At 40.4% G+C, this 14,733-nt stretch overlaps 2 protein-coding genes across 3 annotated transcripts in view; one reads left to right on the forward strand and one right to left on the reverse strand.

Annotated features, from left to right (window-relative positions):
• The window catches only part of plekho2 (pleckstrin homology domain containing, family O member 2), a 38,088-nt gene extending 30,207 nt beyond the window's left edge, over positions 1 to 7,881 (reverse strand). Inside the window, exon 1 of the mRNA XM_032518484.1 lies at positions 7,508 to 7,881. Within this exon, the coding sequence (XP_032374375.1) occupies positions 7,508 to 7,516 (9 nt within the window). The 5' untranslated portion in view covers positions 7,517 to 7,881. The remainder of the gene's footprint in view (positions 1 to 7,507) is intronic.
• The window catches only part of rwdd3 (RWD domain containing 3), a 44,465-nt gene that overhangs the window by 8,248 nt on the left and 21,484 nt on the right, over positions 1 to 14,733 (forward strand). For both annotated transcript variants that reach the window (XM_032518490.1, XM_032518489.1), the window contains exon 2: positions 1,253 to 1,258. The gene's annotated coding sequence lies outside the window, so the exon portion shown is untranslated. The remainder of the gene's footprint in view (positions 1 to 1,252; positions 1,259 to 14,733) is intronic.

A 14,733-nucleotide genomic window follows, 5' to 3' on the forward strand; every position in this document is an offset into this window, starting at 1 on the left:
TTGCCCTGTGGAGATTACACTATCCACCGTTTATTATTGCTGGTGCTGTTTTACCTTACTGTTTAAAGGGTGTAACTCCCTAATACCAAGTTTGTTGGGAACCTTCCAAAGTTAGTTTGGGGATGTGTATGGCCTATCGGAAGACCTATGAGGTGTTTGAGGTACAGCGGTTGGCTTCGTCAAGAGGAGCAAGGATACAACTGGGGTGGGTTCTACAGAGGGTTGGGTTCAGGGCTGCCTTTTTCATTCATACAGCTGTTTTGTGTTGTTTTTTCTACGTTATTTTTTTTTAAAAATTTGAACATGCATGGGAAGACATGCACCCGTGGGGGTGCCAGGTGGAGCTGCTGGGCCGGGACAGGTATAAAATTGGATTATCATGGCTAATGTATGCAGCAACAGTGTAGGAGTGGACTCCTCAGCGGTTCGCTTTACTAGTTGGAATGTAAAGGGCGTGAGAGGACCAGTGAAACGGGCCAAAATTTTTTCCCACCTTAAAAAACTTAAAACAGAAATAGCATTTCTACAGGAAACTCATTTGGTCTCTGCAGACCATGTAAAACTTAAGAAGCCTTGGGTGGGACAAGTTTACCACTCACAATTTAATACTAAAGCGAGGGGGACAGCAATACTGATTCATAAAAACATACAGTATATTATGGTCCCATTTATTTTAAAATAGACGATAAAGCAGGGGATGCTTTAGGACCTGTCGATCAGGACAGAGGCTTAGAAATGCTAACCATGCTAACACTGTGGAAGTTAAAATAGACCTCATCTTGTTTTTGGGTGTTGTCCGTGTTTTCATCTTAAACTTTAACCATTTCATGGTGTGTTTTTCCTTCATCAAAGTTAATTGAAATCTTTTGGTCACCTAGAAATGCCTTATTCAGCGTTGTGCTAACCAAGCTAGATAGCTAACGCTAGCGTTAAGGGAAGGTTTGCAGATTTTTTTAGATACAGTTAGACCGTCTGAAATTGTTTCCAATTCTATTTGTATGTTGTTCAATTAATTGACAAATTGTTTCAGCTCTATTTTCTAGAAGAAGCAGCCTTGTAAACAGAAAGAAGACGGACAAAGCATTGGTCTACCTAATCATCGCCATGACTCACTTCCTGTTTTATGCTTTGGTCACCAAATTCTTCTGGAATGTCACTGCCCAACAAAGTGGAATATTAAATACCTCCCTTGAACTAAATGATTTAAATTTTTTTATTTTTTTTATTTTATTTAACCTTTATTAGCTAGATAGCGGATAGACTTTACTAAATAGCATGCACAAATGCTTCCTCCCACATATGGTGACACATTTTATAAAATCTATAAATGGCGGCAAAAAAACTGATGAGACTAATGAAGCAGAGTGTTAGTCAGCTGTTTGGTCAAACAGCTGACCAATCATATACAAAGTGCAGTTGCTATAGCAGCTTGACACTGGTCACTATTACTCCACCCCCCCCCCGAACATCCACATTATGTGCTGTATTTGTCATTGTTTATCGTCTATTGTTGTTTTAACTAAGTCTTAAAGGGTTAGTTTGTTAAAGTTGAGCGCCCTGAAAAACAGCATTTTCTGCCAAATGTCACTCTATAACCATTTCCTATAAATGGTCTCTGACTGAATATTGGTGTTGTCTTTTCCCTGTTAAGTACCGTTCTAAAATCAGGGTTTCTGCATGTTTTACCAAGTCAAATATAAGACTTTTTAAGCCCTTTATAAACTAAATGTAAGACCTAAATTACAACATAAAAGTACAACTAAATGCAGAGTCACAAACGTACTTGCAATTGAATAATCTTATTAAAATGTAATTAAAGCAACACAGAGTAATAATAATCTATCTCTCTCTCTCTTTCTCTCTCTCTCTCTCTCTCTCTATATATATATATATACAGCAAACTATATTTGGATGAGCAAAAGAGAGAACTACGACACAGCACAGAATAAATAAAAACATTTCAATGAGCATCAAAGGCAGCGTTACTCGAACATAGAAAAATTAAGACCTGTTTAAAATGATGTAAGACCTATAACACAATACTGAAGCAAATTTAAGACTTTTTTTTAGACCTTTGAAAACCCTGCAGAAATGATTGGAATAATTTCTTTCAATGGCTTCTGGATCGTGTTGGTTACAGCGGTCACGCTACTGGACCAATGTCAAATACTGTTGTTCTTATCAATCACTTACGCACAAAAACATAGGGAAATAAGGTCCCCGTTGAAAAAATGGTAGTTACTCTTTAACTTACACTCTGCGGTGCACCCAATATGACGCTCAGTGATTTAGCCTCTTACTGAAATGCACTGTGGAGATTTAGTTATGTACACGGGCTTATTGTTTGTACTGAGGTTTCAGCCAGAATTTCATGCCCATCCTAGCTGTCAGTCACCTGGCATTGTCGATGTAGAAAAGAGAACAGGACTTTTACTTCCAGAAACCTGAAGTAAGTCCTCCCGCTGTGCATGTGTCTATATGTGTGTAGGACGGAGATGGAGAAGTATCGAAGAGGTGAACAAGAACAACACTTCCCTATTTTTATGCAATCCTAAATTAACCCATTTTGCAATATGTAGAAATGAAGTAAATGTCTTCCAAAAAAGCATTTTCCTCAAATTTCCATCTTTTGAGTACTTTTTTTGTCACAAATTCAAGAACACACACATGCATTCACTATTTGGGACACTTTCTTTTTCATAAAAGCACTTTCCCAGAAATTGTCAGCGGTGCCCCAGCAAGACGATGCACACACACACATACACACACACACACACACATCCATTGTGTAGCAGAGGCCTGGATAGCAGGATGATTATGAGAGAGGGTTAATTGTTTTCTGCCTGACACATAATGTGCCAGTCTGTTTCCTCATTGCTGAATGGGTCAGGCAAACACGTCACAATATGAACTCTGGGTCAGTGGGATGGCGAGAAAAGGATGACTCAGAGCTGAGACAAGGAAAGGCCACGGTGGTTTTGAGGGGTGAAAGATAAAGAAGATAAAGCAGAATGTGAAGTAGAGAGGAGGGGAACGGGAAAGTAAAGAGAACTGAGCAAAACAGCTGTCAATGGACAGCGAGCCAAGTAGTGAGTGATCATAGCAACAATCTTTCCAGTCATAAACACCAAGCACTAGTTTCAGTTCAGCTTTAGAGTAGGGCTGCACAATATGAGGAAAATATCTAATAGTGATTATTTTTCACCGATACTGTATAATGTATAATTTACATTGGAGGGAATGATCATTTTTGACAAATGACATTATTGTCATTTTCTTTGAAAAATATTAAAATCCCAAAAATGTTGAATAGTGTGATTCTTGGGAGGATCTACCAAACAAGGATGTTCTTCTTAATTCAGAATGGTTTGACACATAATTTGCCTTTATCAAACATTGTGCCCCCTGCGATTTGGATATTGTACTAGTCCATATTGCATTTTCGATAAAACTGCAATTAATTGTGCAGCCCTACTTTACATATGAGAGTACAATATCTAGGGCTGACCCCTATGTGTCAATCAGTCGACTAATCGGTTGTTTTGGTCTTAGTCGACTAAGATTTCTCTAGTCCATTAGTCCTTTTAATGCTATTTTTTCATTCTACAGGATTTATTCCCAAGAAACGTATGAGCACATCTCTGGTAAACACAAGATTTAAAGTGGTGCTTTTGCGTGATTCTTTGTGGAGAGACTTTAGTTTTACAGATCTGTTGATTAAATCATTGAATCAATAAGTCAACAAAATCATTGTGTTAGTTGACTAAGACATTCTTTTTTGGTGGGCTTTTCCCTTTATTTGATAATGACAGTCCTCATCCAGGAAATGGTCAAACCCTATACCCCAACCGGCCCACCCCGCTCTGCATCAGCCAACCTGCTTGCTGCCCCCTCACAGTGAGGGACAACCGATCACTCAATGAAATCCCGACTGTTTGCTGTCCTGGTTCCTAAATGGTGGAATGAGCTCCCTATTGACATCAGGACGGCCGAAAGCCTACGCATCTTCCACTGAAGGCTAAAAACACATCTCTTCCGGGCGCCCGGATAGCTCAGTTGGTAGAGCAGGCGCCGATGTACAGAGGTTTACTCCTCGACCCTTTCTCCTTCTGCTTTCTGCTGTCATATCAAAATAAAGGCTAAAAAATGCCCCAAAAAATCATCTTAAAAACAAAACCAAAAAATGAACACATCTCTTCTGACTGCATCTTGGATAAAAAATGTTTTCGTAGTTTTGCTAATTTAAGGAAATGTACTTTCACTTACTACTTGTTGTCTGGAGTTTGCACCTTCAGGGTTGAAAGCACTTAATTGGAAGTAGCTTTGGATGCAAGCGTCAGCTAAATGACATGTAATATAATGTAATGACAGCAAAGTGGGGAGAGAGAGAGGGGATGACATGCAGCAAGGTTGGATTCGAACCCGGGCCGCTGCAAAGGACTCAGCCTACATGGGGCACACACTCTACTGGGTGAGCGAGAAGCCGACCTGACCAAGACTTTCTTTAGTTGAGGACAGCCCTAACAATATCCAAACAACAACATAAAAAATACAAACTATATACCACAAATATTTGGGCACATATTTCTATTTTTACAAAGGGTTGAAAAAAATCTTTTGGGATTGCAGCGTGCTACACTGGAGCACATCCTCCTACTGTATGACCTGCTAACAATTCCCTTGCCATAAAATGACGTTTTAGGTCATTTCCTCTTTCTTTACAGACATGGCGGGTGTCAACAAAAACAGATATAAGTAGGCGAAAGTGGAAACGAGAGACTTTTTAAATTTAATTTACAAAATATAACGGCTATTAAAGAAAGCAAAAATCCTTGTAGTGCGGCATTTACGTGCATCTGCATCATCCTCGCGATGTTTTGACAGTGACATTGTTGTCTTATTATAGCTTCATATGTCACTATAAGCTGGCACATAAGCACTATTTCAACTTGAGCAATATTAATCAGTTGTATGTAGACGACGTGATCCATTTTGGGGAAAAAACACATCTTCAGAGCTTCTGAAGGTTTCACCAAGTCCAATTTAAGACTTTTTAAGACCTTTTTAAGAGCATTATCAATGAAATTTAAGACCTAGAACACATTACTTTTGCAAATTTCAGACTTTTTTTAGACTTTTTAAGACCCCTCGGAAACCCTGATTTGAATTTCAGTGTGACTTAACAGCACTACTCCCCACTAATATATCTAGCCTCAGGGACTCCCTTAGCAGTGTTGACATACTCTGGCATGTTCTACTGGGTCCTTTTCAGGCAGTTTAAGTCCTATTGGCCCACGCCCAGCTGCACTTTGGGAATCCCCAGTCACACTGGACGTCATATTCTTACATCATAAAATGTCCATAAATTAGTTTTAGGATTAAAGTAAATGATTGAATGTCATTTGTTATTCTGACACTTCCTGAACTGACACATGGAAAAAGTAAGAATGAAAGCTGCAACCTTTGAAACTACAGGTTTATTGATCACACCTCCATCCCCATGACACTGACCAAACTTTACTTTATTTGTACTACCTTTAAATCATTGTTATACTGCTCATTTTAGCCTAATTTATTATAGCTATGTGTAAAAATTCTGTCTATGATAATAATAGCCGCCTGTATATATATATATTTATAGTACATACTCACCTGTAAAATCTGTAAACCATTAGTATATTATGCTATTTGCACATATCTGTAAAAATTTGCAATTATAGTAATATCCACTAAATTCCTAGCTGTAAATCTTGCTCACAATACTTGTTATCTATATTTTGTATTCATAGGACAAACCCATCTGTAAAACTCTGTTTATAATAGTATTATTTTCTATATTTATCCATTACATATCCATGTCTTGCACTTACGGAACCATTGTATATCCTGCACTTACTGCTATTGCACTTCTGGTTAGACCTAAACTGCATTTCGTTGCCTTGTACCTGTACATGTGTAATGACAATAAAGTTGAATCTAATCTAATCTTAAGGTTTCTGCGGCTCCTGTTTGAATCACTTACAAATCTGGAAATATGACTGATGTATTTCCTGGTATAAACTTTTTCAACATATGTTCTATAAACTCTATTTAGCCTTCAGTTGACTTTAACACTTAATTTTGATTAATTCAGTTATAATTCTCAGTGTATACACTACATGCCAACGCAATTTGAATATGGTGGAAGATGATGAAGATGACTATGAGAATAAGTGAGAATGTTGGCCTATATATAGGTTAAAGGTGGGTTATAGCTTTTTATAGTCAGGACTGGAGAGTGATCCTATAAATGTAGGCAAGTAAAAGATAAAGAAAAGCTGCATTTAATTTTCAGAAATATGGATGGCTGAGGGCAGGCAGCTAAATGTTGATCAATGTTGCTTTCAAAGGGCGGGGTCCAGCATGCTCGAAAATGCTTGCAACAAGTTCCCTGTATACTGTAGGTAACATGCTAGTATGTCTCTACTTCACTTCCTTTTTCTAAAAAGTTGGCTTCCTCAAAATACCAACTTTTCATTGAGGTATGCAGTTAAATAAACTGTTAAATTAGCGTAGGTTATGTATAATGTGTTTATGTTTTAGGATCGGATGCCACAAATTAAACTGCAAAATGTCGTTACAATAGTCTTGTTTCGAGTGTTAGTTTACTCTGTTGACAACGGCACGCCAAGCATCGTTCATAAACATGACAAATCAAAATGTACGTGGTTATTATAAACACAGGAAACGTTATTAAACTTTAGTTAACCCTTTATTTGACATATTTGCCTATCGTAACGGATTCGGCATAGGTACAATCCATTAGGTATATTTCATTTGCGAAATTTCAACCTTTAGATATGTTTAACCCCAAATCCTCCCCTGACAAAATCAACCGTCAAGCGTGTGTAACCGAATACTAAATGTTGAAACGCAATTCACGTATGTGCTAAATGGTGGTTGTAACAATGCCGAATTTACCAAAAGGCACATCTGACTCAGACAAGGTCTGAATTTCTGTTTGAAGTGTTATATGTTTACCTCCACACGTGGCGCTAATATAAGATTTAATATTTTTAAATAGAGTACGCCGCTCTCTACAGTCGCTAAAAGTTGCTCATAGATTCTGTCCAAGAAGTTGATGAAACACATTGACAGGTGGGCAGGTGCAATGTGTGCCAAATAATGTAGACTTTAGAACGACTGCAACAGACAGTCTTATATCGCATACACTCTCAAAGTAACTTATTTCTCTAACTACTATTACATGTAGGCTATCACGAAAATAGCGGTTTGAATTCGCACTGCCACCTATTCTATGGGCCCTTTAACTTAATAACTTGGTCGCGCCCTTAAGCGAGTAACGTTATTTAGCTCCCTAGGTTTATTACATCACTTAGTGAATGCCTGGTGAAGTGTTCACTCTAATTAAAATATTCCAAAACCACAGCCCAAACATTGCAAAGACGGTATAAACTGCTACAAAAAGCGAAGCCGCATGCACGGTGGGACTGAAGTGACTACTCACATCTTCCATGATAAAGGACCAAAATCCGTTAAGTGAGTGTTGACTAGCCAAAAATCCCTCGACGTCGCCCTTATCCTCGCCAGAAACGGTTTACTTCTCCCCTGTTGGCCGGCAGCTGTAACATTCCCAACAGCCCATGTAGTAAATGAAGAAAATAAGGAACCGTGTACTTTATGACATCAATGGGTCGTCTCCTTTTTCCTCTTTTGCTTCAGAGCAACAGCAAAAAAAAGTTCGAAGAAAAAAGTTTGGTTTCCGGTTGAAGTCCCTTTAGGCTACACTCTTCGAATCGAAGTCTGTCGAGGAGGAGCAACACGAGCAGCAGCGCGTGTGCATCATCCGAGGCATCCTAATTCGAACTCAGCACCCGAGCCATTGCTAACAGTTAGTTAGCCGCGTGCATAGCATCGAGCCGTTGCATTTCTCAGCGTGATGGTCTGAGCTATGAGCTGAAACAGAAAATAAAACAACATGCACTCAGCATCCTCCGACATTCATAGAAAGCAGTCCTTTCATCAGAAACCTACTTTGGGGAAAACATTTCCATAATTCACCAAACTTCAAAGGGAGGCAGTTTTCAGGGTTGTTTTATGACTAGATGCTTCCATGCCGTTTTTTTTAGCCTCCTTATACGCTTTTTGCCAGGACAAAGTGGGTGATGAACATTTCAGTGGCCTCTCGTGTTACAACACTTAACACTTCCTGGTAGGTGTGGCTGGTCCTGGCCCTGTGGGTTAGTGAGGGGATGGATGATTACAACTTGCAATAGACTCTCAAAGCCAAACCAAAATTTCTCCTTTGAAAAAAAACACCAGGAAACGTATTGCCACTACTTTCTAATAAGGCACAGGTTATAAAGAGTTGAAAGAAAACGTTGTAACTGATGGCTTTGTAAGTGATTCATAAATAATTTACTCATGCCTAATCAATTAACAAGAACAAAAAAATGTGTTGTGAGAAGAAAACCATTTATGTCCGTATACCATTTCTATTTAGTAGAAATGCATTTAGAAATGTTGGTAATCCATTAATTAATCCTCACCGAATTGATTATGAACAGATTTTGCATGGTGGTCGTACAGTCCCATCAGTCAAGGGGTTTCCTCAACCTTGCAGCCAAAAAGTAAGTTTTTATCAATTTATAGGGTATGTGTATAAAACATGACCTTCATTATGTATTAACTATAAATAAAGCCATTTGTTACAAAAGGATGGAAACAGTGCTACAACATTTTGCCGCTAGAATTAACCAGAAAAGGACAAAAGCCTTTGACAATTATGGAGACCATGGACCTATGGAGGCTACATGAACTACAAAATGATGGGCCATTTTAACCGCTGAATAAAGCATCACCAAGGCAGCAAACACAGATGTATAGACAATATACACTCCATAGCAGCTGCAACCCTCAGACACGCACATTCCTTCACACTTCCTCTAAACACTGGTGTGTGTGCTCAGCCCATTACTGTACACCATCTTCACCCATGACTGCGCCCCCATTCACAACACTAACTCCTTCCTAAATTCTCCTTGAGTAGAGCGGATCACCATCTTTAAGCTCCTGGGTGTCCACATTTTATATGACCTCTCCTGGTCACTCAATACCTCCACTCTGATCGAGAAAGCTCAACAACACCTCTTCTGTCTCAGAAAACTGAAAAAAAGCTGGACTCTGCCCTCAGATCCTCCTTAACGTCTATTGCTGCACAGTTGAGAGCATCCTCACTAACTGCTTCACAATGTGGGAACTGCACAATGGCAGGCAGGAAAGCCCTGCGGCGGGTGGGGAAAACAGCTCAAAAAATCATTGGCACATCACTCCCGGCCATCACTGACCTTCATCACTCACTGTGTCTGCGACGTGCACACAATATCATCGAGGACCACACACAGCCCAGTCATGGACTGTACTCCATTCTCCTGTCCGGGAGACATTACAGGAGCCTTAGTAGTAACACCACCAGGCTCAGAAACGGCTTCATTCACAACACCATAACACTGCTTAACCCAACACTAGCTGCTGCACCGCCCCACTCCGACCACTCTCCTTCTGCACATGGTCTATGGACTGTCTGACTACCTCTGATCACTATGCACTTTACTAATACACCTCAACAATGCACTATATGATGATCATACTGCATTCTGTCTCTACTATTATAAGGACTATGGACTGACTGATTTCTCAGAACTCTATGCACTTTATTTGCTAAATACACTTTAGCAATGGACTAACATGATTATACTGCATTCTGAAATTAATATCTTTTTTGAAGAACTGCTATAAAGTGAAGGCACTTAATGATTGCACTACTGGTTAGATGTAAAAACTGATTGACTGACTAATCCACACACACACACACACACACACAGTTGGTTGACTCACAGCCTAATCAGGAGATAGCAATCACATACAATCAGATAATATCTAATTATCTTCTACTTTTATCTGGAATTGTGAGACACTTTCTGAAGTCTGTTTCAACATGAACGCTATGAATGACTCATTGACTATCCTTCTGACATTTAATTATAATGAGGATTTTTTTTTTAAAGATTGTTTTTGGGCTTTTCTGCCTTTATTTGATAGGACAGCTAGGTGAGAAAGGGAGGCAAGACATGCAGGAAATCATCACAGATTAGATTCAAACCCTAGACCTCTGCGTCGAGGCATGAACTTCTCAGTACATGTGGGCCTGCTCTACCACTGAGCCAACCTGGCCATATAATAATGATGATTGAGAAACGCAATGATGGTTTGCAGAAATGTGATGAATTAGTGGTTCTGTATGGACACAGCCGTGCATAATGACAGCTGATTTGGCACCTTTGAAGAGCTTTGCCGGAGCGACAAAGTTGGTGACATTGCACCTTCCTTAATACATTTCTCATTGACAGGACTAATGAGTGGTGGAGAAAGCACAAGTCTTGATATGCAAACTAGACCATTTTCCCAATGATGGAGATGTATATAATCATAATGGGCCATGCATGCAGTTTTTATATATCTGATGAAAAGAAACTGTATATTTCTCTCCTTGAGTGTATGCGGTTTTAGTCATGAATCATGAGTTTTATGCATCTTGCCCCAGCACTGTTCATCTCTCATTTTCATTCAGCCACCTTGGAGCACAGATCTACTTTCACACTCTAAATCCTCTCTCTCTGGTGTCACTGACTAATGTCTTTGACCGCTAGCAAGCTTTGTGGCATCTGCTCCTCGAGGATGCAGTTCTTGGATGGCCACGACTCCTTATTCTCCTGCCTCGGCTGGCGGCACCTGCCTCACCTCCATCAATGCCAGAGCAGCGTACTACTCGTCATTGATAGAGGAAAATAGGAACAACCCCAGGTTTCTTTTCAGTACTGTAGCCAGGCTAACAGAAGGTCACAGCTCTACTGAGCCAAGTATTCCCAGAGCTCTTAGTAGTAACGACTTTATGAGGTTCTTCAATGTAAAATTATAACTATTAGAAGCAAAATTCACCAAGACCGGCCTTTAACTGGCTTATCTCTAACTCAGGAACCTTAGAAACAGCTGTAAAACCAGATACTGTTTTGACTGCTTTCGTCACTTGATCTTTATCAATTTAATTCAATTATTTCTTCATCTAAGCCACAACCTGCCTCTTAGACCCCATTCCGACTAGGCTACTTAAAGAAGTTTTACCATTAGTCAACACTTCACTACTGAATATACCAATTTGTCTTTATTACAGGCTATGTACCACAGAACTTTAAGTAGCTGTAATTAAACCTCTTCTAAAAGCCAAACCTTGTCCAGATGTTTTAGCCAACTATAGACCTATATCCAACCTTCCATTTCTCTCTATTCTTGAGAAAGAGTCGCCAAACACTGTGCGACTTTCTGCATAGCAGCTTATTTGAGGATTTTCAGTCAGGATTTAGAGTTCATCATAGCACAGAGACAGCACTTGTGAAAATTACTAATGACCTCCTAATTGCTTCAGACAAAGGACTTATCTCTGTACTTGTGTTATTAGATCTAGCGCTGCATTTGATACCATTGACCATTATATCTTATTACAGAGATTGGAACATTTAATTGGCATTAAAGGGACTGCCTAAGCTGGTTAGTCTTATTATCAGATCGATCTCAGTTTGTTATGTTAACGATGATCCTCTGTGCACGCCAAGGTAGTCATGGAGTCCCACAAGGATCTGTGCTCGGTCCAATCCTGTTCACTTTATATATGCTTCCTTTAGGCAGTATTATTAGGAAACACTCCATAAACTTTCATTGTTATGCAGATGATACTCAGTTATATCTGTCGATCAAGCCGGATGAAACTAATCAGTTAGCTAAACTTCAAATGTGCCTTCAGGATATTAAAACCTGGATGACCTGTAATTTTCTAATGTTAAACTCAGATAAAACGGAAGTTATTGCTCTGGGACCCAAGCACCTCCGTGACGCATTATCCAAAGATATAGTTACTCTGGATGGCATCACCCTGGCCTCCAGCACCACTGTGAAGAATCTTGGAGTCATCTTTGATCAGGACATGTCCTTTAATTCCCACTTAAAGCAAATTTCAAGGATCGCCTTTTTTCACTTACGTAATATTGCAAAAATCAGGAATATCCTGTCTAAAAATGATGCAGAAAAACTAGTCCATGCATTTGTTACTACTAGGTTGGATTACTGCAATTCTTTGTTATCAGGCTGCTCGGAAAAGTCCATAAGGACTCTTCAGCTGATCCAGAATGCTGCAGCACGTGTTCTGACGGGAACCAGGAAAAGAGACCACATCTCTCCTGTTTTAGCCTCTCTGCATTGGCTTCCTGTAAAATCCAGAATAGAATTTAAAATCCTTCTCCTGACCTACAAAGCTCTTAATGGTCAGGCACCATCTTATCTTAAAGAGCTCATAGTACCTTACAACCCTACAAGAGCGCTGCGCTCCCAGAATGCAGGATTACTGGTGGTTCCTAGAGTCTCTAAAAGTAGAACAGGAGCCAGAGCGTTCAGCTATCAGGCTCCTCTCCTGTGGAACCAGGTTCCAGTTTGGGTTCGGGAGGCAGACACCGTCTCCATATTTAAGAGTAGGCTTAAGACTTTCCTTTTTGATAAAGCTTATAGTTAGGGCTGGCTCAGGAGAGTCCTGAACCATCCCTTAGTTATGCCGCTAGAGGCAAAGAGATAACTGTTGTTGTGATTAAGCACTAAATAAATAAAATTGAATTCTCTCTCTCTCATAGCCATCTCCGCTAGACAGTGGGATGGTCATCCTCTCTCTCTCTCTCTCTCTCTCTCTCTCTCTCTCTCTCATAGCCACCTCCGCTAGACAGTGGGATGGTCATGTCTCTCTCTCTCTCTCATAGCCACCTCCGCAGACAGTGGATGGTCATGTCTCTCTCTCTCTCTCTCTCTACCACCTCCGCTAGACAGTGGGATGGCATGTTTCTCTCTCTCTCTCTCTCTCTCTCTCATAGCCACCTCCGCTAGACAGTGGGATGGTCATGTCTCTCTCTCTCTCTCTCCTCCTCTCTCTCTCTCTCTCTCTCTCCTCTCTAGCCACCTCCGCAGACAGTGGGATGGCCATGTCTCTCCTCTCCTCTCTCCTCTCTCATATACCACCTCCGCTAGACAGTGGGATGGTCATGTCTCTCTCTCTCTCTCTCTCTCTCTCATAGCCCCCTCTGCTAGACAGTGGGATGGTCATGTCTCTCTCCCTCTCTCTCTCTCTCTCTCTCTTTTAGACTGCTGGGGGACTTCCTTTGACACACTGAGCTCCTCTCTCATCTATCTTTCCATTTGTGTGCATCCATGTCCCAGAAATGCTTGTTACTAATTTAGCTCCGGGGAGTCATTCTCCGGAGTCCTTATGTTCTTTTCCCCCCAGCACGTTTCCTCGGATCAGGGAAGCGCCAAAAATCAGGGTAGCAGCTGTCCATGGTCCCGCTACATGTCCTGCGATGCCATGTTACTCCTGCTCGCTCTGCGGTGCCCAGCTACGTCCTGCTGTGCCTTGTAACGCCCACGTGCCCTGCTATGCTACAAAGAACTACTACAAACTAACTCTTCATTCTAACCCCACCGGCCCGTCAGACCCGCCTCCCAAAGCCTGGGTCTGACCGAGGTTCTGCCTAAAAGGAGTTTTTCCTCGCCTGTCGCACCTGTTGCTTGCTCTGGAGAAAAAACTGGAACTGTTGGTCCTTGTGGATTCTGGAGTGTGGTCTACCCTGCTCTATCTGTAAAGTGTCATCTTGAGATAACTTTTGTTGTGATTTGATACTATAAATAAATTGAATTGAATTGAATCATGCTTGTATCATCGAAGAGCCTCACGGAGGACTTTACTATAGACCAATGTTTCCCAAACTTAGGGTCGGGACCCAAAATGGGTCGCAGACCCGTTTTATTGGGTTGCCAATTGGCAGAGTAAAATGCATATCAATCTTATGTGAATGAGCGTTCTTTTTTGCTACACTGGTCTGTTCAGCTCAGATGCTGTGTTTTCTTTCCTCTCTCTCTCTTCTCTTATCCTAGGAAGGGATAAGAAAATGAGTTGAGAAAGGGGTGAGACACAGAAAGGAGAATAGAGACCTTTTCTGTTTTTGTTGACTTTTATAATGGAATAAATATACTTCATACACATTTAAATTCATGGTTTGTTCCGTCTTTTGTCCACAGTTAAAAAATGTAGATGTGACAATGATTCATGGTGTATTTTTGTAAATTCGGGTCCCGGGGAGACACCCAATTTCTCTTTTGGGACTTGAGCTAAAAACGTTTGGGAACCACTGCTATAGACTATAGACTATATCCATATACACGGATTGAAATTCCGCTGGATGTCCGTCACCTTCTGCTCTCTTTGTGTTGTAATTTAATTCCGGGGGAATTTATGAGGACTTTGGTTAACTACTCCTCAGATCTCGCAGTGTAAATAGACAGCTAGCTAGACTGTCTGTCCAATCTAAGTTTTCTGTTGCACAACTAACAACTTTTGAAACTTTTAAACGTACACGTTTTACCAAAACATGTCAACTTTGCAGCGGCACTGTGGCTTTGTAAGACAATTGTGATTGGTTTAAAGAAATGCCAATAAACCAGAGCATGTTTTTATCCCAACCTGGAATGTTGTGTGTTACTAGCCAGAACCCAGACAACGCTGTGGATGAAGGTCTGGCATTGAGAGACTACTGCTGGCCTAATTCAATTCAATTCAATTCAATTTTATTTATAGTATCAATT

Source organism: Etheostoma spectabile, chromosome 6 (genome assembly GCF_008692095.1).
Source record: "Etheostoma spectabile isolate EspeVRDwgs_2016 chromosome 6, UIUC_Espe_1.0, whole genome shotgun sequence".
Taxonomy (NCBI): Eukaryota; Metazoa; Chordata; class Actinopteri; order Perciformes; family Percidae; genus Etheostoma; species Etheostoma spectabile.